Source organism: Rhea americana, unplaced genomic scaffold (genome assembly GCF_003343005.1).
Source record: "Rhea americana isolate MKP2758 unplaced genomic scaffold, rheAme1 scaffold_407, whole genome shotgun sequence".
Taxonomy (NCBI): Eukaryota; Metazoa; Chordata; class Aves; order Rheiformes; family Rheidae; genus Rhea; species Rhea americana.
Window position 1 is genome coordinate 35,696 of NW_028186543.1, and position 27,633 is coordinate 63,328.

The 27,633-nt window shown below is 40.1% G+C and overlaps 2 protein-coding genes across 3 annotated transcripts; one reads left to right on the forward strand and one right to left on the reverse strand.

Moving 5' to 3' along the window:
* On the reverse strand, positions 1–27,174 carry ANKRD42 (ankyrin repeat domain 42). 2 transcript variants are annotated; one of them, XM_085314541.1, is made up of 12 exons: positions 27,016–27,174; positions 25,376–25,483; positions 24,956–25,075; positions 24,219–24,354; positions 19,409–19,609; positions 18,244–18,369; positions 16,860–16,965; positions 16,350–16,525; positions 15,826–15,952; positions 12,774–12,918; positions 9,265–9,372; positions 1–64 (listed from the first exon to the last, which is right to left on the reverse strand). In XM_085314541.1, the coding sequence occupies exons 1-11, from the start codon at positions 27,103–27,105 to the stop codon at positions 9,277–9,279; spliced, it is 1,431 nt and encodes a 476-aa protein (XP_085170667.1). In that variant the 5' UTR covers positions 27,106–27,174; the 3' UTR covers positions 1–64; positions 9,265–9,276. The 2 variants fall into 2 exon arrangements, with proteins under 2 accessions (XP_085170667.1, XP_085170666.1); XM_085314540.1 differs by lacking the exon at positions 1–64 and having other exon boundaries at positions 7,000–9,372.
* CCDC90B (coiled-coil domain containing 90B) lies at positions 68–7,178 on the forward strand. The gene is made up of 7 exons (XM_085314542.1): positions 68–167; positions 3,000–3,101; positions 3,769–3,810; positions 3,890–3,961; positions 4,046–4,099; positions 4,864–4,978; positions 6,409–7,178. The coding sequence occupies exons 1-7, from the start codon at positions 147–149 to the stop codon at positions 6,462–6,464; spliced, it is 462 nt and encodes a 153-aa protein (XP_085170668.1). The 5' UTR covers positions 68–146; the 3' UTR covers positions 6,465–7,178.
* Positions 27,175–27,633: the final 459 nt, after the last annotated feature.

The window sequence follows — 27,633 nt, forward strand, 5'->3', positions numbered from 1 at the left end:
CTCTTGCTCTTCATCCGATTTTCTAGTATTATCTCAACTTGTCRTCTTCCAATTGTCTTTCAGGCTTTGGGAAAGAACAAGCAGAGACSATTGTATCAGCACTAATAACTCTGTCAAATGTCAGCTTAGACACAGTCTACAAGGATATGGTGACCCAAGCTCAGCAGGTAAAAAGTCTCATGTGGTTATATAAATAGAATGATGCACATTTGCATAGTTAAAAGACAGGTGAGCAACTTGCTCTAGTAAACACTTCAYTGATTTTCCTGACTTTCCAACTGCTATTAAACTACTAAAGGATAACAATATCTTACACAGAACRCCTCCTCACAGGAACCTGAACTGCTTTCCCAATGCAATAAGTGTAGTGCAGAGATTGCGTCATTTTCTGCTGAAAACTTTGAGGTGAAACAAAAATTTTAACAGCCTTTCACAACAGTTGAGGGTAGAAAAGGATTTTGAAAGCATTCCTGAGAGATAACAAAACTCTGCATAAAACAATAGAAAGTCGTCTCTGTTCTTTATTGAACAGTAGTAAAGATATCAACTTTGTCCATAAAAATGCTGCATTTGTTGTGCTTCATTTTTTTTCCTGGTTCGTAAGCTAAAAACAACTTTCATGATTTTACTTGTGCATTTTAATCTCTAAAGCTGTATCTGTCCTAGTAGTGAAACATGGCTAGGGCATGGCCTCAAACATCACCGCACAGTAATCCAGACTGTTAAACTGTTAGTGCAGCCCCTAGCGTGATTTTGGCCTGTGCCAACTATATCAGCCTCCCTGACCGTGGCACGTTTTGTAGGAAAGCATAGGGCCAGGAAATGCAAGACAGAGTGGACAGAGACACCTTGTTTTAGGAAAAAGAGATTTTAACCATCTAGGCCTGAGCTGTGGCCTCAGGGTCAGCCAGAAGCCCTGATTTATTTGTTTGTATAAACTAAGGCACTGGCATTGGTTCAACACCTCTGTCTGCCCACAAGCCAAGTACCACGCTGTCATCTTTGCTTAGGCATTCAGGCAGATGCTTGTGAACGTATCTGGAGGCAGTGAATCGGGGTAGTAGTGCGATTTTTTTTTCTGCTGGTAACAGAGGTGGTGGCAGGTTTCATCTTAAAAAATTGCCAAAATAATACTGATGCACAGTAATAATTAGTCAGAAAGGCTCTGCAAGCTGAAATTATGTCCTGTTCTTCTTCAGTGAGTTAATGCAATTAAACATTTATTGCTACTTTATTTAAACTGCTGAGTCTTGATTACAGCGGGTTTTTATCTCACATTCTTGATAAAATTCATTTAACTTCTTAAAACACATCTCAAAGATGAAGAAGCTAAAAATTTGTGTGTTTCTATTGTTTGTGTTTTTTTGAGTCAAAGGGGAAACATTTCTTTTGGGGATCCTGTTGCACTTAAAGTCAGTATCCCAAATGTAATTTGCATGGATTTTGTTAGTCAGAAACACTACTTGTTGTAATGTAATGAGTTTAAAGCTGAATATTTTAAGACGGAAGGAGAAAATCAGCTCCTAAATGCAAATGAAGCTGAAGTTTTACCAGGGATTGTTAAAAGCTGCAACTTCATCATGTTCWACAAAGTAAAGTCAGACTTCAGGGGAAGCTGAAGGACATGATTTAGGTAGAGAAAATACTGTTCACTTGTAGTCTGAATGAGAGCTCTTCATTCTGCTGGCTTTGAGCTTTAAAGGCATAATCCCACAAAGCTGTCTTCATTCATAGAAGCACAGAATCAGTAAGGTTGGAAGGGACCTCTGGAGATCATCTACTCCAACTCCCCTGCTCAGCAGGGTCACCTAGAGCATGTTAGACRGGGTTGCAKCCAGRYRGGYYTTGAAKATCTYCAGAGAAGGAGACTCCACAACCTCTCTGGGCARCCTGGTCCRGKGCTCCGTCACTCTCACRGGGAAGAAATTCCCCCTCACGGTCAGGCGGAACTTCCTGTGCTTCAATTTCTGCCCATTGCCTCTTGTCCTGTCACACGGGACAACTGAAAAGAGTTTGTCCCCGTCCCCTTGACACCCTCCCTTCAGGTACTTGTACACATCGATAAGATCCCCCCTCAGGCTTCTCTTCTCCAGGCAGAAGAGGCCCAGCTCTCACAGCCATTCCTCACAGGACAGGTGCTGCAGCCCTCTGATCATCTGGACTCTCTCCAGGAGCTCCACGTGTGTCTTGTCCTGGGGAGCCCAGAACTAGACACAGGACTCGAGATGAGGCCTCCCCAGGGCTGAGKAGAGGGGCAGGATCACCTCCCTCCACCTGCTGGCAACACTCTTCCCAATGCACCCCAGAAGACCATTGGCCTTCTTGGCCACAAGGGCACATTGCTGGCTCACGGTCAACTTGTCATCCACCAGCACTCCCAGGTCCTTCTCTGCAGAGTTTAACTCATGTTAAACAGTAGCATAACTTCCTTACACTAGGTGTAGAAATATTGCTTTCAAGATTATAAAACACAATGTTTCCTCCTTTATTTTCTCTCTAGTTTATTAGTAGCTGGATTTTAAACTTTTTAGTCCAAAGACTGGAAAGGGTTACCTTTTTCTGCAGTGTTGTACTAGTAAGCATTGCATGTCAGAGCTGAGAGGACAGTGTGATACTCATATTTAGGAACTGAATAGAGACTAACAATTCATATTTTACTGTGTACTAAACATTCATTGAAAGAGGAAGAAAATGGAAGACTAACCTGAAGTTACTAGTGTATTTCACTTGCAGTGGCTTGGCCTGGATACCTGTGGCTTTTTTACTTAAATTCAGAATTACTTAATGGAAACAAAAAAAAATTGCAAAAAAGGCCTCTTGAATCTTTCAAATTCCAACTACAAAATTCTGASATTCAGCTGCTCTCCTGTTGTTTTTTAACCCTGCTTTGTGTTTTGTTGCAGCTTATTTCATAATCTCAGACGTGAAAATCTCTGCTTTCCTTGACTTTTCCAGAAAGTGTGAAACTTAATCATTTTGACATGTTTGTTTTTTCAAAGGAAATAACTTTACAGCAGATAATGGCACATTTAGACTCTATTCGAAAAGATATGGTCATCCTGGAGAAAAGTGAATTTGCAAACTTGAGAGCAGAGAATGAGGTACTAATAAGTATTTTAAATTAAGAGGTTAAATTGTAATACATGTTGAGTTATACCTACTGAACATCTTTTGTGGAACAAAATACTTATGTAAGAGTAATTATGGATGCTTCTGTGTAGAAGTAAGCATGGATACTTCTATCAGAGTTGAAATGTTTGTGAATGATGGCTTTTATGATCATATAAAAATAGATTTTACTTGTTAAGACTTGCTCAGTTTCTCTGGAAAGAAAAAAACGTTTTCATCTTAGAATAATCTTTATTTTTATTTAYGGCTAGTTCTAGTAGAGCCTTATAAATTATACAGTACAGGGAGAGTAATCAGCCATTTTTATGTAACAATTTAAATAAGTGATTTAGACATTTTGGTGGGCTTGACAGCATTTTGGTATTTGTTTTTCTACTATATTTAGTCTCAGTATAACAAGTTTATCATTGTATATTGTTACAAAATAATACCTTAATTTCCAGTTAGCAAAATTTCCAATAGATTATACCTGGCTGTATAGTCTGAACACACTAGTTAAGTTATGTAATCAAGAACAAATTGCTCTATTAGGAGAAAAATCATGGAAGAGTAATTACCGTGAATGCAGTGGTAACTGTGTAGTGACAACACTTTCTTTTCTGAATTTATAAAATACTTTTCTTTCTCCCTTTCATGTAGAAAATGAAAATTGAATTAGATCAAGTTAAACAACAGCTAATGGTAAGTAAACAGCAAGTATATATACACTTATATTAGGGGAAGTAAACAGTTATTTTCATAATCATTATTTGTTTTAAAGAATGAAACAGGTAAAATCCGAGCTGACAGCAAGCTAGATATAAACTTGGAAAGAAGCAGAGTGACAGATATGGTAAGCTGGGCGTTGAAGATACTCTTATCAGTTTTTATTTCTTGTTTTCCCTTACTACAGTTGTAATTTGCCTTTTATTCATAGTTTACAGATCAAGAGAAGAAACTCATGGAAGCAACTACAGAGTTTCATAAGAAAGTAAGTATTAAACAGAGCCAGCCTCATAATGTGGAACTGTTTTTATTTTGTATTTATTTTATGTCATGTAAGCTCAAAACTGTCATGAAAGTTAATAGGAAAACAAAAAGTATCACTCACATGTTATTTGTTTACTGTCCAGGTCTGTGGGATTTGTGTTAAACATCACTTGGGTGGAAGGGGTCATGCAAGCCGTATCTCCCACTTCACAGTTGTAACTCGTGAGTGTGTTAATGTGCAGGCTATTGCATGTGAGATACGYGCTGCCATGCTCCCCTTCCCAATATTAAAGGCTAAGTGCTGAGGAACAATTCTGGGGGCTGGAAGTCCCCAGACCTGCAGGCAGACACTGAAGTCCAAGAGGCTGTGATAGACATGTCCCATCTTCAGTATCTCTCCTCCCTTTACTGGATATAGCTTGTGGATGATTAAATCAGTGTTTCACAGAAATTTAGGCATATATCTATACATCGCAGAGTGGTGCCTTTAGGTTCWTTGGGCATAGACACACCAAAGAAAAATCTGTAGTATGTGATTTTTTCTTTTCTTTCTTCTTTAATACCCTGCTTGGATTGTATGAAGTGCTGCCTGGTGTTTTCTAAGATCTCTTAGCAGTTGCATATTTTACTTCACTGACAGATCGGAAATTTGTTTTAAAGTGTTTTTCCTTTTCATTTCTGATAGCATGGCATTTTTGTTAGGCTTTGCAAAACTGAAAGGGCTAGAGATCACAGTCAAATATATGTTATCTTTTAATTTTTCAGGATTCAAGTACCAACAGTGTTATCTCAGAAATCAGTAATAAAATTGACACTGAAATAGCTTCCTTAAAAACACTTATGGAATCTAACAAACTGGATACAATACGTTATTTGGCAGGTATGTGATAGGCAAGAAGGCAAGTATCCGTGGAAGTAAAGCATTTTATTCAAGTATGTTTTTAAATACTGGAGACAGTTCTAGAAAATCCTTCTTTTGTAAACTAGTTGTATTCTCTTTTGTCTCCTTGCAAACAGAGTGATTATGTCTCTGTAGTATGTAAGCAATGCTGTCAGTTGCTGTTCTAAGGAACTGAAGCTGCCTATGGTGTGGAAACAAGTGTTTGATGCAAAATGAACCCAAAGTTAGCTGTGTAGCAGCAGATAACTGGAGTTGAGGGGGGTGTACCCCCCCCCCCTTTAAAACAGTAGTGACTCAGAACATGGGAGAGGTGCATGAAAGCGTTGCAGCTGGATTAGGATTGTGCCCAGAACTGGGATCAGAAGAAGCATGAACTTAGCGGGGAGGGCTAAATACTTTGTCTAGTCTGCCAGTATCTCTCCTTGCTGCAGAAATGTACATGGCAGAGTTGCTCCAGAAACTCTCCTGAGGTCCTTCAGGTTATCCTGAAAGCTTGCTCACAATCAAAAACTAGTCTGAGAGTGAAGTGGGATATTTACATGTTYTTGTGATTATGTGTAAGGTATATTGTAGGTTGGTCTGCTCTCAGATTTTGAAAGTCCTTGTGACTTCTGTTGAATGGAATATGGAAATAGGGGAACCTCTTGCTTTGAAATCACTGTATTTTGCTGCTGCAACTAGCTCTGCCTCCCRTTCAGACTTTGAAAGAAACACATTTTCAGTGTTGCAGTATTTCTACCTTTCCCTGCCAAGTAGAAAAATCAAAGTCTGATTTGAGATTGACTTCTCAATATATTYATAATTAGGGTAATTTATATTGCATTAGAGTTGAATGAAAAAAGAGTAACACATTACATTTGGAAGTGAGAACAAGTCCAAAGACAAACCCAGTTAGCTTTATTCTATCATTAACTGAAACAACAGCTTAACAGTTCTATAAGATAGATCAAGCTTCAGAGGCACTGCCTAGAAATCCTAATGATGCATCAGGTGTATATACCGTTAGTTCATTTTGTTAATTTTAATTATGTTTGATGAAAGATCTGTCTTAACCATTTCTCTTATAATTTATGATAAACAGGGGAACATCAGTAAAATTTATGGTAGCCTGTTGTGTTCTGTATATCCAACATAATTCCACAAACGTTCCTGAAAACATAATTCCTCAGACTGCTTAATTTGATGGCCTATCTCAGTGTTTGGGCTGCTTCTGGATAGGTTATTAAATCTAAGATAGGACACTGTCATTTAAAATTCTTCTGCCACCCCTGAAACAACTCAGGAGGTTTAAGAAACACTCCTCTAGAGTTAAAATTATCCCTCCATCTGTATGCAGGTAGTAGTATTCTGCATGTAGATGATGATGAAATTTAGTGTTAATTACTACCTCTTTTCTTTTGTTTTAACAGCTTCGGTATTCACTTGCCTAGCAATAGCACTTGGATTTTATAGATTCTGGAAATAGATCTAAATGGAATGACTACATCAAATATAGATGGAGAAAAGGCCACCACGCAACATTTGCTAGACCATCATGTTTCAGCTGTAGATAATCTTGGTACCCTTTTCTTTATATATATTCTTGTTGTACATAAAAAGTTTTCTGAATAGTTAACACCAAAGATCAAAATATTTGTAGGAGGAGGGTAAGTAAATACACAGTAATTATTCTTTGTCCCTTATTCAATAATTTATTTACCTCAGTGGACTTTCTACATTAAGTCAGAAAGTGTTTCCTAAGAAGTTTCAGAATTAATTTTGTTTTGTCTTTCAGAATATTCTCTATGCCCTCAGCTCCTCTCAAAAGGGAAACAGTAAACATTTGATATGCCTATGAAAATATGGGAATACTAATGCCAGATTGCAGCAGATCTACTCTGATCCAAGCAGAGTACCCTAATTTTAAAAATAGGGGCTGGATGTTTCTTCAATCTGTTGCTCTTTTTTGATGGATGGAAGCATGGCCCATTGGTAATAAATATAAACACACACTCCCAGGCTTTTCCTGAAGAATTCTCTTTTTCTTCARAAGTGGTTTACATAGATATAAAATCTCATTTAAAACTAAGATGTCCCCATACATTTTTTTAATACCTTTTACCCATACCTTCAGAGGCCAACAGAATAAGGGGAACTATTCTTTCCAAAGGGAGATGCTCTCACAGTGTAGAGCCTTGGGCAGAAAAATGTTCATAACTCCTCCCTTCAGGTAATACAGGGTGTTTCCAATAAACCCTCCTGTATCTTCTGAGTATAGGATCTAACTTCTAATGTGACTATATTCAGCATCTCAAATAAAGTTGCTAGTGTGGTGGTGGTCCTTCTCCTCCCTGTCTCCCCACTTCTCTGGAGTGTTCTGTAATCCCATGGAAAAGAATGGGACACACTGACTTCTAAACTAACCTGATCATGATCCCCCTACCTTCTGCAAGTACTTTATGACTTTGATTGCCAAGATGGAACATAATGGGGGWTATCTTTCAAAACTGAAGCACTCACACTTTGCTGAGTACAAATGCCTAGGCTTAGTTTAAGTCTTTAATTAAATTAAAGTTCTTCCTGGATTAAACTTTTAAGTAAGAGTAGGCCCTTAATGGGCTAGAGAGTATAAAAATTTGGATAGTGACAATTTTTTTCTATAGCAGTTTTTTTCTCTCTATATTGAATTTGCAGGTACCTTGCAAATTCTTGTATTCTGTGCRTGAGATTATGTATTTAAACATTTTTATTTAAGAAAATAAAATGAATTAGTTACATTTGTTGTCTGAGAAACTTGAATTCAGATTAYCAGTCTGTAAAAACGAGATTTTTATAATAGGCACAGCACTGCTCTATTGAGGGTTGAGTCTGCTTTTTACAGTGTCTGTGTATTTCTCAAATGGGTATGGGAGTGCTACCAGCCAAGACTTCAGGCCGTCGCTGATGTCTGCTGTAACTGTCGTGTAGACAGATTCATCTTGTAGTAAACTACYCATTCTGGAAGTGCTCAGGAAGATTCAGGTTGATCATTTGTGCTGTTCCTACATGAGATTTTAACACCAGCAGTGATGTAGGAAATCTCTGATCTACTCCAGCTCTCGCCTTTCCCTTCCCCTTACCTCCCCCYACACACACCCGTAAGTAGGTGCTAGAGACTGGATTTCTCCTTTTTAGCTCTGATACAAGGCTATTCCTCAGCTTGCCTCTCTCCCAGTCTATTATAGCACATGTGCATAAAAACAATCAGATTTACTTTTTCCATTAACTTTGAAATTCAGAGATTAATTTTCCTTTAAGTAATTGAGARGACTGATCATGATTCAAGCACTAGTGAGTTAATTTTTATGAAAGTCTTATATTATTGACCTGACTTATTACTGAAATCAAGACTGTCTCAATATTATGAATGATGAAGGTTCCAATATAAAAAAAGAAATTTCACAATAGCATACTAATGGAAGAAGAGTATTATGTGTAAAGTCATGAAAAGTTTTTGGGGCATGGAGGTCAGGCTTGCTAGTTCTAACTTTAACRTGCCCCATAATCTAGTGAAACCTTCAGCCCTGAGGTAGACTCGGAGGCCCAGCAGTACAGTTCATGTGGTACGTTGTGAAGGGGTAYCTTTCTCGCTTGCTTAGGAATAACTCCATGAAAAGCAAGGCTTAGCACCAGTCTGCAGTCAAGCAAATACTCTTCTCCAGATCCTTAGTGTGCAAGCAAGATTCAGTGTCTGTCCGATCTATTTTAGGAAGTAAGGTGCTGTTTTGTAAGACAATAGTACAAAATAGCCTAGCAGATTGGGATACTCTTCTCAGGCCCAGTAGGGCCTACGACAGCTCTGCAGTTAACTCTTCAATTGTTGTTTATAATTTGCAAAGTTGTTGCTAAACAGCTACTGAGATAGGAAAAGAAGTCTTACAGCTTTTTAGAAAAATGCTTCTGTGATTTAAAGATATTTTCTATCCCTGAGAACTAGGAAGTTCACTGAAAAATTTCACTAAAACCGAAAGATACGAAACCACAACTCATCTGTAGAACCGAGGCTATGCAGACACTTTGCACTGTCTTGAATATTGTTGTTCTACTTCCTGGCAGTTATGTAACAGCTTTTCTGCCTCTAGTGACTTCTGTTTGGAAGGACTTGGGAGATGATTAGAAGATGAACCTGGACTGGCTGTTGTGCAGTAAGACAAAACTGTCTAATATTCCCCAGCTTCGCTSTTTTGGACACAACTGCCTTCCTGCATCGACATCTTTCTCTAAGCCTGCCTGCCTGCCCTACTTACGAGGTTCATTCCTCAGCATCGCTTCACAAACACCCCTCCAGGGCTGCGGGATGGCTTCTTCTTTATTTTCTTTTTCTCTTTGCAAGAATCAGATGTTGCTTCAGTTTCCTGAAACAAAGGACACCGCAACCATTAAACTGCAATTCCTTAAATAGGCTACCTAATAAGATAGGATTTTGAGCAAATTACAGCTTTGAATAGCTAGAGACTATTGGGTTCAAAACAAATGCACTAACAGCCAAGACCATTTTTTATATTAACAAAATTAGTTATCGAGCCTGCAGTATGTCAAATGGGGCAAAGACATGTTCTAGACATGCTCTTTTTCTTCCTCGTGTTGGTAATCTTGCCTATGACTGAACCCAGCCTGAGCCAAGAGCCTAATGGCTTTCTGGGCTGTTTCTATACCACCTGTTTTTGACTTTCTGTCCCTTTATTTGTAAGAGATTTAGAACAAAGTGAAAGAAGCTTTTATTTCTTGTAAACTTTCACACGCTGTGGAGCATCTGGCAATGGAACACTAGCACAAACACCTTTTTTCCCCTAAGGAAGTAGTGGTTAGGCTAATATTCAGAGTGGTAAGAGTGTTTGATAAAATCAAAGCTAGAAATAGATGAAGTGTTCAGCTTGACAGTATACCCAAGATCAAACACAATGATTAGTGCTGTTGTGCTGGTGCTCTGCTCTACTTGAGTTTGTCTCAGCTGTTGAATACTGGAATAATTTTGGAGCCAAACTGAAGCTGAGAGCACAGCTTAGTCTCCTGTATGCAGAATGACCGTCACAGCAGGGTAAAATTTTGAAGAACCCTTGTTTGCAGCAGTTATTGAAAGCAGAAGCTTTTTAAAACAAWTCTGCCCCAGCAGAAGCTGTCTCCATCCAAGCTAGTGTTGTTGACAGTTAAGCCAGTACCCAAATGTGCTTTTTCAGACTGCTACCAGTAGCAAACTAAGTAATTACAGACACTGCTCTACCACAGAAACACAGCRCTATATGCCAAAGTGGCCCCAGGTTGCCAGGTGAATAGTAATGCCAGGTAATGTTTTAAGGTGGCCTGTGGGCACAGAGAGTGGCTTTTGTTCTGAAGCGGGGAGGTACCTGGCCAGWTAGAGAAGCTCAGTGTAGAAAAGTTCAGTCCCAAGAATATAGTGGGAGGAAACAATTACRCAAGGGAGGGCAGAAAGAGGAGGAAAAAAGTGGGGAAAGTGGATGAAGRAGATGGAAGGGGCTGTACAAGGTGGCTATGTCAGAGCACAGGACAGTGCTGCCTAGAAACAGGTGTAAGAAAACTGCAGTAATGCTCTCGTTGCACTGTGGCTCAGAGCAGTCCCCCCCACACACACACACCCCTGCCCCACAAGCCAAAGCCAGCATCTTTAAAAAAGGTCTTGGATAATTTGTTTTAKGAATGTCTCTCTCATTATCTTTTAAACCCGTTTGAATCTTAGCAGATGATAAGTAGGGCATATTGGAAAGATAATAGCTACAAAAGTACCATTCATACCCAGCTGAGGGATCTGTTGTGGCCAAGAGGCCTCACAGACCATGTTTAACTATTCAAGCGAAGAGAAAGACAACTGCAAACTGGGGATATTTGAGCTACTGCCTGGAAGAGCTGGAGGAAAAGCTGGGGGACACAGACAAAAGAACTTTGCTGCTATAAATCCAGCACCCTGCACAAGTGTGTGATGGAGGCACCCTGCAAGCCTCGATGCTTTGAGTTGCAACTTAGGTATGCTACACATGCAGCCATGTATGTTGCCCTGTGACCAGAAGATGGCAGAAGAAGGACTAAAATGCTTGGGATGGAAGTTCTTCCATCTTTTTCCAAGGAGTGAAACACAAAACAACCCATGTCGCAGCTCCTGCTCCCAGCTTCCTAGGGGTGGGATCACTTCTGCTCTCAAGGGGCCTGAAATGCCCCAGCCATTTCAATAGCCAAAGCYATGTGTAGTTTAAATGGTAACAAAACAGGGTTCTTAGATGCTCATTTCACACTCAGAACATTCACCAAGCATTCTTCCCCAACACAGTTGGAAAACAGAGGAGACCACTACCTTGTGGGGACACGCCAAACACCTGGACATTCAAACCTGGCTGAAGAAGGTGCTAATGTTACCCCTTTTAACCAGTAATCCTATTTCTGGTCCAAGGAATATGTAAATGTTCATGTAAAGCTCAGGCCAAATTTCCTTCTTCCTGCTTGATATCCCTTTTAATAAGCCTATAAAGTTGTTTTCTCTCATTCTCTCCCTGTGAACCAATGAATACTTAATTATAGCAATCGTAGCGCATGGCTGTGAGCAGGGAATTAATACAGCTTTGTCTCCGGAAAGTTGGCATTGTGCTGGTTATGGCACCCCAGGGATGGGGCTTCTGGGACCTTCTAGGCAAAAGAAGAATCTAAATCCAAGTCTCCTACATTTTCAGTAGCTACAGTCCTCGCCTGACTTATCTATCAGTTATAACAGGGCCTTACAAAAACAGTTGCATCAGTACAATGGTCAAGGCAGTTAAGAGAAGCTCTTAAGAGCAGCAGTGAACAGTCTGCCTTAGGCTGGGCCTAAGACAGGGCCATGAGTCTTATATCGGCTGCATCTTTGAAAGAAATAGCAGTGTAAYTGCGTATTGTCCCCCACCAGCCAGAGGAGGAGGAACTTCATTACCTCACCCAGGGCTGTGGTTTGACTGGATGGGAAAGACCTGACAAATGAGGTGCTGACTGTCACATCATTTTGTGGAAGTTATGTGGCAGGGCAGGATCTGAAGCCAGGCCCCCTGTTCTCAAAGTTAGCATATGAACCTTTGATGTGAAGCTGCCAACACATCAGATTTGGTATTAAAAGAAAGAAACAAAGAAAAAAAGATTATAACTTTTTTCTGTATTCTGCTAAGCCAAGGAATAGGTCATATCTGCATCTTGTTTGCCATCACTGGGCTTGATAATGAAGATGACAACAGATGGCATGCAACATCACTCATGAAATCAGCCACTATACACAGCAATATAGTACTGTATTACAGTACTTCAGTGTGGTGTAAAAAGGAGGAAAATAAACCAATTCAGAAGRAGAGTTCTGAGGCAAAGTAAATATCCTGCAACACTACTGCAATTGCTACAAACCAGCCCAATCTAAGGGATGAGGAGTCGACAGTTTTCCTGAGGCACCCAGTAGTCAGTGTCAGGAACAGTTAGTCACTGCAGCTACAGCACAGAGGTACTAAGCCCTTAGTCCACTCCCTTTTGTTAATACAAACATGAAGAAGATGGGCACTCCTCTGTGCAGAGAGAAACTGGTATCTGATACCCTTTCACAGCAGAGACACTGTMAGGATGCAGAGAAGGTTGTTGCTTGCTTCAGTGTCCTAAGCTAAAAGCTGACAACACATTTATTCTAATGATATTTCCTAGCACTGTGCCATCTCAGTGAGGACAAACACGCACAAGCAACAAGAACTGACCTCTGTCCTGTGCACTGGCTGGCAAAGCGACTTTTTGTGGCACTCACCGGAGGGAGAGCAGGGGAGGTGGGGGTTTTCTCCAGGCTCTTTCTGAGGTGGCCTATCTCAGCACGGTAGTCATCCAGCTGGCTCTCCAGTTTCTCCCGCCTGACTCGCTCATATTCTAGCTGGGCCTCCAGCTCCTTCACAGTCCTGCCAAAAGCAAAGCAGAGAAGCAGAGGCTCATAAAATACAGTCAACTCCTGCCCTGGCTACTCCATGCAATCCTGTGCCTCTGCTAAGGAACAGGTTAGTCACAGCAGATAACAGTGCAGTACTCACACCAACTGCTGGCACACAAGCGGGTTGGAAAGGCCACTTCCCACCTCCACTGCCCATCGTCCCTCTTTATTGGGGCTACTTAAACCAGCCTCTCTGTGAGAAGACCCTAGGAGAGAAATCCTCCATCCATCACCAGTTGCAAAATGACAATAGGACTTCAGGGAGATATGGAGCATCTTATCAAAGCACCCAGGGATGCCAGCATGGGAATCCTGCTCAGTTCTTCTACTGGGTGAAAAAAAGCCCCTTGCTTCTCTCTAGGCCGAATGTATTTGTACAGTGACCTCCATTCAGCTACAGCATGCTCCTGGCCAAAGACCCATTGCAAAAATCTCAGTATCGGCAGTTCTTAGCTTTCAGCAGTACGCAGCACATCCGACCACGAGATGGAGCCATGTTCCCACACACTAAGCCAGCCAGTGGGATCTTGGGTAGGCCACAACCCAAGGTTATAGGCTTAACCACAGATGAGGAATGCTCAGATGACAGCATAACATTTTCTGCAGGGAGGCTGCAGYGTTGGCTGATGTATAGTTGCACAAGTTCTCATCAATTATCACATTCACAATGGCTACTTAATTAACTGAGATTCCTGGAACTGGTCAGCAGAGGCATAATTCAGATATATTCTTATTACAGTCAGCAAATGACCTCAGATTGAGTCATCTTGAATTGAGCTGCTCTCTTCTGTACCAGGATGAATTAGTATGGCTACAAAGATGAAATACTGGTAAAAGGAAAAGGGAGATTTCTGGTCCACAGATTCAAACGGGATAGCAGGAAATCTCTCGGCAAAAGGTACCACATTTCCTGGACTGAATATGCCTGACTCACACAGCCCAAAGCTCCCAGGCGGTGTCAGCCTTACTGACACCGTAAGAATCGTCTATGCTCGTGCAGAGAAACCAGTGCTTGAGGACAGGCTGATACATGCACTCTTGAGATTAATAAGACAAATCTCAAACTTAGGCGGCACATACAAGATGGGCCTTTTTCCATGCAAGGCAAGCCTGGGCAAAGCACTGGGCAGTGGTTCCCACCAGGCCTCTCACAGCTGGAAAACCTGCACTAAAGCAGCCATCTTCAAAATCTGCTATAGCAACATTCCCAAGTGACAACTCCTGCTTTTCATCTAGTAAGATGCTATTGTCATTAGATATCTTTTTCAATAATGAAGGTTTTGTCGCATATGATAAAAATACCTTGGGGTTTATCCACAAGTCTCTCTGTAGGTACCCTGATAAGCAGTCTTTCAGTTTCAAAATGCCAGTGTGAAATTAGGGATTCTCTTTGGCCTGCATAGATGAGGCAGAGTCTTCAGAGACCCTCACAATTGTTGTGTTTTCTGGTTTAGCCCTCATGCCACAGGAAACAAAATCCCTTTAAGAGCCTCAGCAGTGTCCTCTAATAGGCACTTCTAGCTTTTTCTAGCTGCTGCATCCAGAATGACCTCTGATTTCTGCCATTAGACAATAGTGACTTTTTCATCATTGAAAACAGAGCTTTCTCAACTTCCAGCATAGCCATCACCATCTGAGCTAGTCACCCTACTCCCTTACAAGAGAAGAAACACTGCTAGAAGTGATTAATCTCATCCTAAATTATATTTCTGATTATATCCTAAAAAAAAAAGTCTACATCCCTCTGAAGACTCTAAAAAGAAACTTGGGGTGACTGAGATGCAGGTATCTATACTGCCAACATTTAAAGTTAAGGAAGCTGGGCCTCCAGCCTGGGCTTGATAATTAAAATAACTCCTAGGCTAGAGTCAAAGCATACTCTGAAGCCAAAAGAAATCCTCAATGCTCTGGCTCATATAATGTCATTAAAAAAAAAATACTTATTCCACCTTGTGACACCTATACCCTGCTCTAGATCTACACAGACTGATAATTCTGATCTCTTCCTTATGGCATACAAGCCTTTCTGATACACAGTGTCTCCCATGCAGTGACCAATTAATGACATATTGGTTTAGGGCTGCCCAAACACAAAATGGACATAATTTTCTATATGGCAGTGTGGCAGAGACTGGCAGTGTGTAGCCAAGTCTTTGAGAGCTAGCGGTCAGGACAGGGCTATCTTTTGGATGATACTTTATCATTTAAGATTTAATTATCTGATAGACAGGAGAGCTTTTCTCTGAAACTTAGTCCATCCATCTAGTCATCTGACCCATCAAACAGAATCCTTTGATTTAATGGAGATCTTGAGAATTAGACAGATATTATGAAAGGTGCTCCACATGCATGGGCAGGTTTGCTGAGGTTGTTTTTCTGTAGTGTGGATATGATCTAATATATTCTTGAGCACAGAAGTACATTGTCTTTGACACAGAAATGTAGCAGGCCATTGAATAATTTCTGCTTTATATGCACTTAACATCCAAATCTTGCTAATACTAGGGCCTTTCTTCAGATTTCCTACTGTGTGCACACGTATTTTGCATCCATAATGTTTTGAAAACAGCCAGGATGTATCCAATCTACTGCACATATGCAGCAGAAAAAAAAATGAAGGTAGAACAGTTAATCCTACACAAGCACAAGAAGTGTGGACCCATCAAACATACTGCACCAGTGTTGTGGTGCTGATCCTGGTAGTGGACATTTAGAAATGGCCAGACAACTGGCTGAAATCCTTTTCTTTTTGACCTGGCTGAAGTTGCTAAGTTACAAAGAAGTAATGGCCAAAGCAGTTTGAGCGTAAAGTATCCTTAACTAAGGCTTTCAAATTGGCATTACAGAGTTAAATATTACCGGGACAAATTAATCTTACTTCTCAATTTCCCTTTCTTCTTTTTTCGTTCTCCTTTCCTCCTCAGTTATTCCTCCCAGCTGTCTGTAGTTGCTGTAGGCAATTTCTAGAAGTTGCCGAAGTTCCTGAATCTTGCGATAGGCCCTTACTGCAAGACAGAGTTCTCCAGGTAAGTAACATGTCATGGAGTGAAGAAATCCATACCGGAATCTAATAGTCTAGAAAACAGTCTCACAAACAGCAGCAATTGTACTGCTCAGCAGATCCAGAGCTACACCCAACACCTACACAGAAGAGAGCTCTCAACAACAACATGCAATCTAATGTGGCTTCACCAGTGCAGATTCAAACAGTGTAACATTCATGCTTTGATGTTCCTATGAGATGCTTTCTAATTTTCTAAAACATATTTGAATGCTCAATGGCACAGAGATCCYATCAACTTGTCTTATGACAAAGAAGTCTGCAGTAGTTGGTAGAGACTAGAAATATAATGTCTTGAGACTATCTTTTCCAAATAAAGGGTGACGAAAGACAGTGCTTACTGCGTGCATTCGTTTTCTCTGCTTTATCCAGGGTTAAATCTTCCTTGCTATCTGTACTCCCTTCCACACCATGTCTTTCAAAAAACTTCATGTTGTTTGCATCTAGTTCTTCGTCATCAGAATTACCATCTCCAGTTCTTTGTGTCAAAAGTTCCACAGCTGCCAGCTGGGCAAATCTGCATAGAGAACAGTTAATCTGCACTGTCAGGTGGAAAAATGTATCCATGCTCTACTCATGGAATAGAAACTCTCTGAAACTCTTCATGTTCCCAGATATTYAGCCAGATGAGGTTTCAGGATTTAAGGAAGCATTGCTGTACAAACTATGAGCAGCTAAACTGCCTACTTTTTACAGCAACAGTACAGCTTTGTTTATCACTCAGACCTGGAATTCACAGGCCTGATCTGTTCTTGCTCCATCAGTGAAAATCAGAAGTAATTTCAAAAAAGCTGACAATGATATATAAATAGTAAGCAAATAAATGATAGTTACAGGATAGGCAGTGCTACCTCTTGGCTACATCTTTTGGGGTCTCTCCAGCTTCATTCGTAATGTCACAGTCAGCTCCCATCTCAATCAACCACTGTAAGCAATGGAGGTGCCCTTGTCCAGCAGCTGATAGAAAGAATGTGCACAAAAGTCAGATGTAGAAGGTTTGATGTGTTTCTAACCCAAGATGTCCTCCTCTTGGCACAGTTTGACATCCCAGGGGCTGAGTTCACTAACACGCTTATGGGGAGATACTATTTCAAGAGGAGCCTAATGATCAAGTCATATGAATACATGCAGTTTTGAGGAAGATCATTAGTTTTGTGCCTCCTTCTAGCACCAGAAATTTATTAGCAACTCTTTCCGGTCACGAGTCAAACAAAACCTGCCCAGTCTCATGCATGGAACATTAGACACACAACTCGAGCCATATTCTCAAGACAACACTTCTCACTTACAGCCTAACATAACAGCTTTCCCTCATCATATGATCTGGCACAGCTACTCCCCCTACAACATGGTCCCAGGAATGATGTTTCACATATTGGAGGATGGTACCTGACCTGCTGGCTGAAACATGAAAGCTCTTTCCCTCAAGGAAAAATAATTACGTCTCTAACAGCACCACCTTTGGATATGTGTCACATCTGTTTTCTTACTGAGACGACAAAATACAACAATAATAGGTTACAAATTTTTCCCCATAACATTCATATCATACGTAAAGATTAGGGATGAAACGATTGTAGGTTAGCAACACCCAAGAAAAATGATGGGAAGGAATGCAAGAAACGCTTCTAAAATCCCTATCTAGCAATTTTTTTAACGAGAACTTTAATTATGTTTTGAAAAATTCTAACATTTATATCTAGTCAAAAAGAGGTGTAGGGAGGCCGGGAAGAAATCGTGTTACAGACAGATTGCAAGAATATCTCCCTCTTTCTTTCCTCCTCCATTTCTTCTTTCAGACATTACAAAAGAAATTTCAAAATACAAGAGGGCCTCTTTTTTGTGAAATGACTTTGTTGTGGTTTTTCAAACACATCTCCATAGTACCAAGACATTCAGTAAATAAAGGCCCAGGCCACGGTATAAATCATCACACCTAGATAGTCAATGTTTCTAAAAGTTACATCTCATCTGATAAAAAAACTAAATTAGTTTTCAGTTTACATATTGTTTCTTTTAATATAAATTCTTCCTCCTTGAATTCAACTAGTTTAGTTTGTTTTTAAAGTAAATGACACCTATGCACATATATCACGTGTTGCCCTTTGAAGCCCTCAGAAAATGAGATGCTATTTTTCATTAAATTTATCTGATAAGCAGCCACTCAAAAAAAAAAAAGGCAAATAAGCCAGTAACAAACAGTAACAAGCTGAAATACAGATCATAATTACTGACCTTTGTGCATGAGAGTGGATCCTGTATCATCCCGCTCATTAATATTGATTATTCCACTTTTCACTAATTTTCTAAGTGTTACGAGGTCCCCTTTGAAAGCAGCACCATGGGCTGGGAAAGCTAAAACTAAAAATGAAATGCACATGTTTCCAAGCAGATGCCTAGAATTCTAATAAGCATGCTCATATTCATCTTACACAGCTTGCCTCTCTTATCTTAACTAATGCATGGAAATTTCAGAGCTGTAGTTAGCAAGGCTAATGCATCCTTAATCAGTTAGAATGCAGATGCATAACTAGCACTGTTCTTCACAGGCTTCACTAAACATGTCTTAGTTATGACTACAGGAATCTTATACAGTTAGGAAATTAATCTCATAAATCTGGAATAACAAGCACACCTTTGTTTTAAGGTTGCTCTTCTAATACTGTTGGTAACTAGAGTCACCTGCCTGATTGGAATTCYATAGTCTCACCAAATATATAAACTATTTTGCTCCTTGCTTAAAACATTAGCCAAACAGATAATTTGATTTTCCTAATTATTTTTAGAGAGAGAAAGCACTGACATATATATGCATTTGTATAATGGCAAAAGAATAGCAGATAACAAAAGTAAGTGCCTGTAAAAAGCCTAGAGGTAAAAGGGGAAATTCTCATATTTTTGGTCTGTTGAATGTTCTCCTTACAAATCTTGCCAAACTTGCATCCTTAGGCTGTTCTGACTGCAGTAGCGTTACTGCTTCGCAAATAATCCTAATTTCAGTGGGATGTTTCTAGACTAAATTACTACTTAATACAAGTAAAGGACTCTGAACATGCAATTCTGCACACTCATGAAAATTACACAATTTTGCACGATCTCTGGTGAAGTCCAAGAACARTAATAGTGAAGTCTAAGAACAATACCATGGATAACTTGTTATTCACAGTGCAAAACAAAGTGACAAGCTTTATTTCCATTAGAAGTAAATCTAACACATTTATAAAATCAAACTGAATATTCCAGTCTTTAGCTATCACTAAGTGTAGTAAGTATTGAAAGCAACAGCTGTTGCTTACATTGCTTATTTAAAAGTTATACTCCTGCTCGTACAAGTTACCAGAATCAAGTATTTCTGTAGCATTACATTGACTATTTTTAAAGTATCTTAATCCATACTCACTTTCCTTTGTCTCTGGATGCTCCTCCTGTTTTTCAATACCATCAATATATTGCAAAATATTGTCTTTATAGAACCGTTCAGCCAAGTCCCTTGGAGTCTCTCCATGGTCATTYCTGGCTTTCAGAGTGTACCGAACATTGGTCATTTTACTGACCAAGAACTTAAAGCAATGCAGATGTCCTTCCATTGCTGCCAGATGAGCTATAGCACAAGGGAAAACATAGTATGTTAAAACAGAGCACTGCTGACCACCAAGAAAGCACTGTTGTCACTGCTGATCAGATCTAGCTCCTCTGCCAGTGCTTGAGACATCCAGCATTGCACAAGAAGTGAGAGCAGCCTCAGCTGGATAAGGAATGCTCGGGACAGATCCAGGACAGAGTTTAGCTCTTGRGAAGAAGAAAAGAGAAAATATCCTTCTTTACCAAAAGAAGGTAAAAGAAAACTGTCAAAGAGAGGGTCTCCAAAGAAGATTCGCTGACAGAGCTGACGCAGGAGACAATACAACATGGCCAAGAGACCCTTGACCACTAGCTAGGAGAGTGCACTGCTGGGGTTTCATCTTCTCAATGAGCAGAAATCTGACTCCTCAGCAGTGGTGTTCTTCTGATTTCCCTGTCCTAAGTAGATACTCATTGCAGAGGAGGCAGCAAGGGGTGTCCTTGACTAGAAGTCAGGGCATTTCTGCTTTAATCCCACCTCCATTTAGCCACCACSTATGCATCTCAGTTACCCCACCTATAAAATGAAGACAATAGCATTCACTTTGTTCGGTAAAGTCTTTGGAGGTTACTCCCATAACAGAGTCTATACACAGTACATCTATTACATTTATCTTCTAAATTGGTGTTGACATTTGCTACGTGCAGAAGCTACTGTGCCTCACTACAGAAGTGACTGCTTTCCTTTAGGTGTCAAGTATTTTCTTCTCTGTCCTTCAGGCTACACTGAAGTTTAGTTATTTAATACAGGTAAAGTGCTGGGGATATAACAAAGTAAGAGGTAATGCTTATTATTTTGTAATACACAGTATCCTCTAGTCCCATCAAGGGGAAGAAGTTGCCAAAAAAATGCTTATTAATTATATATTGTCACCCTATGAAAATGCTCTGTATAATTTGGCTGATGCACTACAGGCAAAGGAGTCTAGTTGTAGGCCTGTGGCTAGAGGTGTCCCCCAGGGCTCAGTCCTGGGTCCCAGCCTGTTCAACCTTTTCATCAATGACCCGGATGAGGGGACAGAGTGCCTCCTCAGCAAGTTTGCTGATGATCCCGAGCTGAGAGGAGTGGCTGACACACCTGAGGGCTGTGCTGCCATTCAGAGAGACCTGGACAGGTTGGAGAGCTGGGCGGAGAGGAACCTCCTGAGGTTCAACAAGGGCAAGTGCAGAGTCCTGCACCTAGGGAGGAATAACTCCATGCATTCGTACAAGCTGGGGGTTGAGCTGCTGGAGAGTAGCTCTGCAGAGAAGGACCTGGGAGTGCTGTGCTGGTGGATGACAGATTGACCATGAGGCAGCAATGTGCCCTTGCAGCCAGGAAGGCCAATGGTCTCCTGGGGTGCATTAGAATGAGTGTTGCCAGCAGGTGGAGGGACGTGATCCTGCCCCTCCACTCAGCCCTGGTGAGGCCTCATCTCGAGTTCAGTGTCCAGTTCTGGGCTGCCCAGGACAAGACACACGTGGAGCTCCTGGAGAGAGTCCAACGCAGGGCTACAAAGATGATCAGAGGGCTGGAGCACCTGCCCTGTGAGGAACGGCTGCGAGAGCTGGGCCTCTTCTGCCTGGAGAAGAGAAGCCTGAGGGGGGATCTTATCATTGTGTACAAGTACCTGAAGGGAGGGTGTCAAGGGGACGGGGACAAACTCTTTTCAGTTGTCCTGTGTGACAGGACAAGAGACAATGGGCAGAAATTGAAGCACAGGAAGTTCCGCNGTTCTGTGTCCAGTTCTGGGCTCCCCAGGACAAGACACACGTGGAGCTCCTGGATAGAGTCCAACGCAGGGCTACAAAGATGATCAGAGGGCTGGAGCACCTGCCCTGTGAGGAACGGCTGCGAGAGCTGGGCCTCTTCTGCCTGGGGAAGAGAAGCCTGAGGGGGGATCTTATCATTGTGTACAAGTACCTGAAGGGAGGGTGTCAAGGGGACGAGGACAAACTCTTTTCAGTTGTCCTGTGTGACAGGACAAGAGACAATGGGCAGAAATTGAAGCACAGGAAGTTCYGCCTGACCGTGAGGGGCAATTTCTTCCCTGCGAGAGTGACGGAGCCCTGGACCAGGTTGCCCAGAGAGGTTGTGGAGTCTCCTTCTCTGGAGATATTCAAAACCTATCTGGCTGCAACCCCGTCTAACATGCTCTAGGTGCCCCTGCTGAGCAGGCGGGTTGGAGTAGATGATCTCCAGAGGTCCCTTCCAACCTTACTGATTCTATGATTCTATGATCTTCTTAAAGTTAAATACTGACTATTACAATCAGCTGATGCAAAACTGACTCAACTCCTATAAATCTATTTTCAGGTACCCCAAAATCTTAAGGACAAAATTTAACCTTTTGGAATTAAACTTTTTAACCAGCTGTCTGCCCTGTGCAGAACAGCAGTCAGAAAAGCTCAGATTTTTCTGTAGTGATAGCAAGGGAAAAATACATTAGAGAGTTGTATTCAGTCCATGTCTTTTAGTAGAGTTTCAATAGGATGCTGTGAAAGTCACATAAAGGAATTTTACATAGGTGGTTTTTAATCTGTATCTCTCTTACTAGCTAGTGCCCAACACATAACTGTGCCATATGAGCTGCAGGCATGCTGAGCATTTGCAGTTGAGCCTAAAGTGAAAGGGTACTGCAATGTGAGCATAAATGCTGCTCAGTGCYAAGAACTTAGCAAAACTTTGCCTTAGTGTCTTAGACATCACAAAATTCGCAGTGGTATTTGGTATCTCGAGCTTTCTATGTTTTGTCTTGCCTTTTATAAAATCTGGCTAAAACTATTTGCTCTTCTCAACAGTGAGTAAAAATAGTATTTGTGAAAAACTGCAGTGTTGCATCATTATCAAATCACTATTTTCTCTAGAACAGGCTTAACTAGTGAGCAATAAACGATGCATAGGTAGGGCCAAAAATGAATATAGGGAGAAAATAAAAGATTAGGAGGGCAAAAAATATATAGGATATAGAGAACAGACAAAATGTTGCATAGTTCATTAACGAGCACAGCCCATTCTGGGCTCTGAATGAGTTCTCAGAAAAAAATAGCATGCTATAGGTAATTAAAATGTCTACCACAACACACACATGGAAAAGGTCCAAACAGTCTTATATATATGTGTGTATATATATATATTTAGTTTTAGATGCATGGCACTGCAAACTCAGCAAGTTTCTTTGAGTACACTCTTATGTAAAATTATGACGTTGCCATCTAATCTTGAAGTTGAATTATGTAAAGATGATATAATTTTTCTTCACTGTTTTAGAAACTGTGGAAAATAGTTTGACCTGTATAGCACACCACTTATCTAATCTTTTATTAGCAGTATTTCAAAGCAGTTTCTTTCTTTTGGATGACAATATGGTCAAATTAAAATGAACAAAGGCTGGAGATTCAGCTTCTGTATATGTCAAAATAATAACAAAAAATAATAACAAAAAATAATTTCCTAATGACCAGAGTATACAGAGGATTGAATTGGAACTGTGTTGTGTTCTCCCTCTTTCTGTAAAAAAGTGTGATATGGAGTTTTTCATGACCCCAGTAGGATCAGGGAAGGGTTCCCACATGGAAACAGAGCTACCTTCTGCACTGTCATGAGAGTGCCTAACATAATCCTCTACTGCTTGAGCTAATATACCAAATGTCCTGCTGGGAGATATAACAGGCTCACATTCTTCAACAACAACAACAACAACAGTTTGCAAAAGAAGACATAGGTACCCGTTTAGTAGACAAGTGGTGTTTAACAAAGGGTCAACGACTGTAAAAAGAGATTTAAAAACATAACTCTAAAGAGTTATAGAGAAAACATTATGCTACTTGGAACAAATAATGTGACAGCTCATAAGAAGAGAAAGGCTAAAAGGGAAAGGATGCAACAAGAAGGCAGGGTATAAGCAATAGCATTCAACTTAAAGAGGATTCTGAGGCAATAGTATGGGTAGGCAACGGAACGGTGGCCAAACTATGAAGAGGAAGGAATAAATGCTGCCCATTTTTTGCACTAAAGTGCCTGAGCACATGATCATAAAAAGAATACAGTTTACAGATAATACAGAAATGTCAATATTTCAGAAATCAAGATGAGATCACAAGCAAATGAGAACAAAGAGTTTTACCGAATCAGTTAAGAAACAGTTTGATACAAAAACCTGCCCAAGAAGAAGCCAGAATTTGATCACACTTACACATCCATTAAACTCTGGCAGAAATTCAAAAAGGAACATATACCAGCTGAAACTGCCTCCTGCCCTACCTCCCCTTCCCTTTCCATGACCTCCACTAGCATATGCACTGTTTCACAGCTATGGGAAAGGCTGCCCACCTACCCAGTGCTCTTAACCACTCTGATGTGAGATATTACAGCACCCATGATCTCCAATCCTTGCCAGCAGCAGCAGGAGGTGAACTACCCCAATAGACAAGTGCTTTGGATTTTATAATTTCCCCCATCATTATAAAAATTAAATAACTAAGCTGATTGTATGGAATTGACTAGCAAATGCTGCTGCCAAGCATTACTTATCATTTGCTAAAATTATCACATAACACAACAATTGCAATCCAAAGGCTAAAAAAATGTGTGATTTATCCTGATGTACCTGGAAGATTTCCGTTGTTATCCACATCATCTATACTTGCTCCCCATCTAACAAGAAGCTGCAAACACCCCAAGCGACCATGAAAAGCAGCATAATGAACAGGTTTCCAGTCATTCCTGTCTGAAACATTTGCATTCTAGAATGAAAGCAGCAGGTTAAATCACTCATTTATGAAACTTAGAAACAAGACAAATCTTATAAATAGGAATCAGCTATTCATTGTGTTCAACTGTTTAAGTCAAATCCAAGAACTTTTTTCAAAGATCATGCCATGTGCATAGAGCTCATTCCAAGACAGGTATTTTTCATAAGTTCTTGGTTTTATTTAAATAATATATGTATAAAGGGTACATTTTTAGACATAATTTTGTCACCATATCCCTCATTATTCCTTAAATGTATACCTAGGTTTGGTTGGGATTTTTTTAAGTTTTTACTACAGAAGATTAGTACAACTGAGAAAAATCACAATAACCATAGTATCCAATCTTTATTTAGTGACATCYCTGTGGAATGTTGTTTTCTCACATTATTGATTCTCCCTAGAACTTTTGAACATTTTCCTAACATATCTTACAATTAAAAAAATGGAAATTTAATTTAAAAATAAATTCCATCATCCTCCAACAATATGTCAACAATGATGAATCTACATTTCTAATCTCAGTCTATCTTATCTGGAAAAAGATATGAAGCTTTGGCTTTGCGCTAGGGAACTATAGATAAAAGTTCCTCACCACTCCACTTCGTAGTATAGTTTGTAAAGTGTAAGACTGCCCATGGGCTGCAGCTAAGTGTGATGGAGTGCACCCACGATCATCCTGAGCTTCTAGGTTTGCTCCATTTAATAACAGAGCCTACAAGAAATGAAAAGTAGAAGTTCAGTTCACAAGCTGAAAAAGTAAATGTTGACTAAAAGGATGAATTCAGCAGGACAACTTTGGGGTGATTTCTAGGCATTGTCTTTATACAAAATAATTCTGTTTGCACAGATAGAGCAACAGTAACATGCTTCCAGTTGTAAAGATAGCTTGATAAGATATTCATAGCACCATTAGGAGCTGTCTTAGCTGATCTTCATAATGACCTTGTGATAGTTCATCTAAGCTCAAGGTCTGCCCTACTAACTTTGTTTGAGAGCAAATATTTATACTTACTTGCATGCAAGCATCCTGACCTCGGATAGCTGCAAGATGAGCTGCTGTCCAGCCTCTGACAGTTACTTGTGTTATATCAGCTCCATGCCAGAGCAACCAGTGAAGACACTGCACAACCAAAAACAAAGTCTTTTAAATTATTCTTATCATGAGTCTAGGGCACAACTCAGTAGACGCTACATTTCAAAGCATATCAGAATACTTCATTATTGAAATAAGACACCCAAGGCATGGATTAGCCAGATATTTGTGCATTAGGAAGCTACGGGTAAGTTATACAGTTTCAAGGCTTCACCTAGGAGAATGACCGAGTAATCTAGACCCTAGCATTGATTTTATAGCATGTCTTATGAATTTTTCTTTTCCAGGTTTAAAATGCAATCTGTGAGAGCAATCATGTGGCATGAGTTAAAAACACTGAAGAAAATGCAAATATGCTCTCTTGAATTCCAGTTGAAACTGCTCGGGGAAAAATACAACCAAATACATTTAAAACTTCATTTAATTTATTAGGCTTTTTGTGTGTACGGAGTCCCACCTCTCTTCTCAACCTTTCACAGCCTAGCCTTGCTTTATTCACTTTTTTCCAGCAGTTCCTTTTGTTTTACATGAAAAACTTTATGAACTAACCAGAAGGTGGCCGAGGACTATTTATATAGTTTATTAGATACTATTATTATTATTATTATTATTTATTATGTTGCTTTATGTCAGTCTCCAACTCTGATTCTTCCTGTTTCCAACATTAAGAGCTTAGTGAGAGATAAACAAATGACATAACTCAGTTATCTGATTACAAAGTAGGAGAATCAAATGAAAATTTACAGAATTTATAGAGGTAGAAAAGGGTGTGTGAGCTATTTTTAGGGCTGACAACATGACGACCAGCATTTTCTTGACAGTTTCTGCACATTCCAACAATGGCATTTTTGATTTTAGCAGAAACTTTGCATCCTTTCCTTTTGGACATGTTTTTTTTATACAATTATTCATAGCCTTGTTCTTCAGGGTTAGATTGCTATAATGATTTTACAAGAGGTTGTAGCAAGAAGGTATATGCTATCCTTAATACAAAAGCTTGGTCATTCTGAAAGTTCCTCACATGTATGTAGCAAGTATCTGTTGATTTCTGCATCAGTAGTCAATGTTTTATTTATTAAAATAAATATTAAAGCTATTGCTATAGAGAATGAGGCATGGGGTAAGACACTGATAAATTGAATGAATGTGTTTTCACGTCATTTCTCATCTGGTTCAGTCCAGCCCAATGCAATCATCATTAGAATATTGTACACATCCTACAGGATTTGTCCTTAAATGATGGGTAAAACTTAATAGGGACAAAAGAAGGCCATGAATCTGGAAGGGAAGCCACACTATACTTGCAGTAAGAAAATCACTTCTGAAATCTTTCAATGTTGAGTACATAAACTGCCTGAAGCTTCAGAAAAGCACAACAAAAAACTAAAAATTTTACTTCTACTCCTGGTGAATATATTTACTAAGAAAAACAAGATAGAGATTATTTGTTTAGCTTGATCAGAGCTAGCAATTTCATGTCTTGTCTCTCTAACTAAAAGGAAGAAAACATTAACTTACAAAAACCTAAGCTATGTCTGAGCACTAACAAAGTATTTTACCTCCAGACTTCCAGAGTGTGCAGCACAGTGCAAAGGTGTGAACTTATGGACTATATCCACTTTGTTAATACCAGCTCCACTTTTTATCATTGACGCAAGCTGTTCTACATCACCGGCTTTCACTGCCTCGTGAACACTAGTATAATTTTGCTTCTTCTTGACAGCTAGTGAGGAATAACAGAGGGCCATTAGCCACTTCAGCAACATTTAGGAGATTTGAAATAAGTGCTAAATCAAAGAAACATCGGGGTGTCAGCTTCAAAGGAAACAACCAAAAATGTTTAGAGTAACCTACAAGAGTTAGAATAGGACTTTTATTAGCAGGAATCCTTAGCCACTTCTGTTTGTCATAAACAGTGCAATACTCAAAAACTTGAGACAGCCAGGTCCCCTCCCACACCAAAGAAGTCATGAATAACACCYGGAAGACAGATTACAAGAAGCACAACATGAGCAGGAAGGACAGCTACCCCATCTACGCGTGCAAGATGCTGGAGCAGGTCCACCTCAGCACTAGCTGTCTTTCAAAACCCTGAGCATCATTAATTCTTTCATCAATCATATCTTCAAGAGCATCACCAGGAAGGCGTCTCACTTGAGCAAACAAGCTCTCAGCTG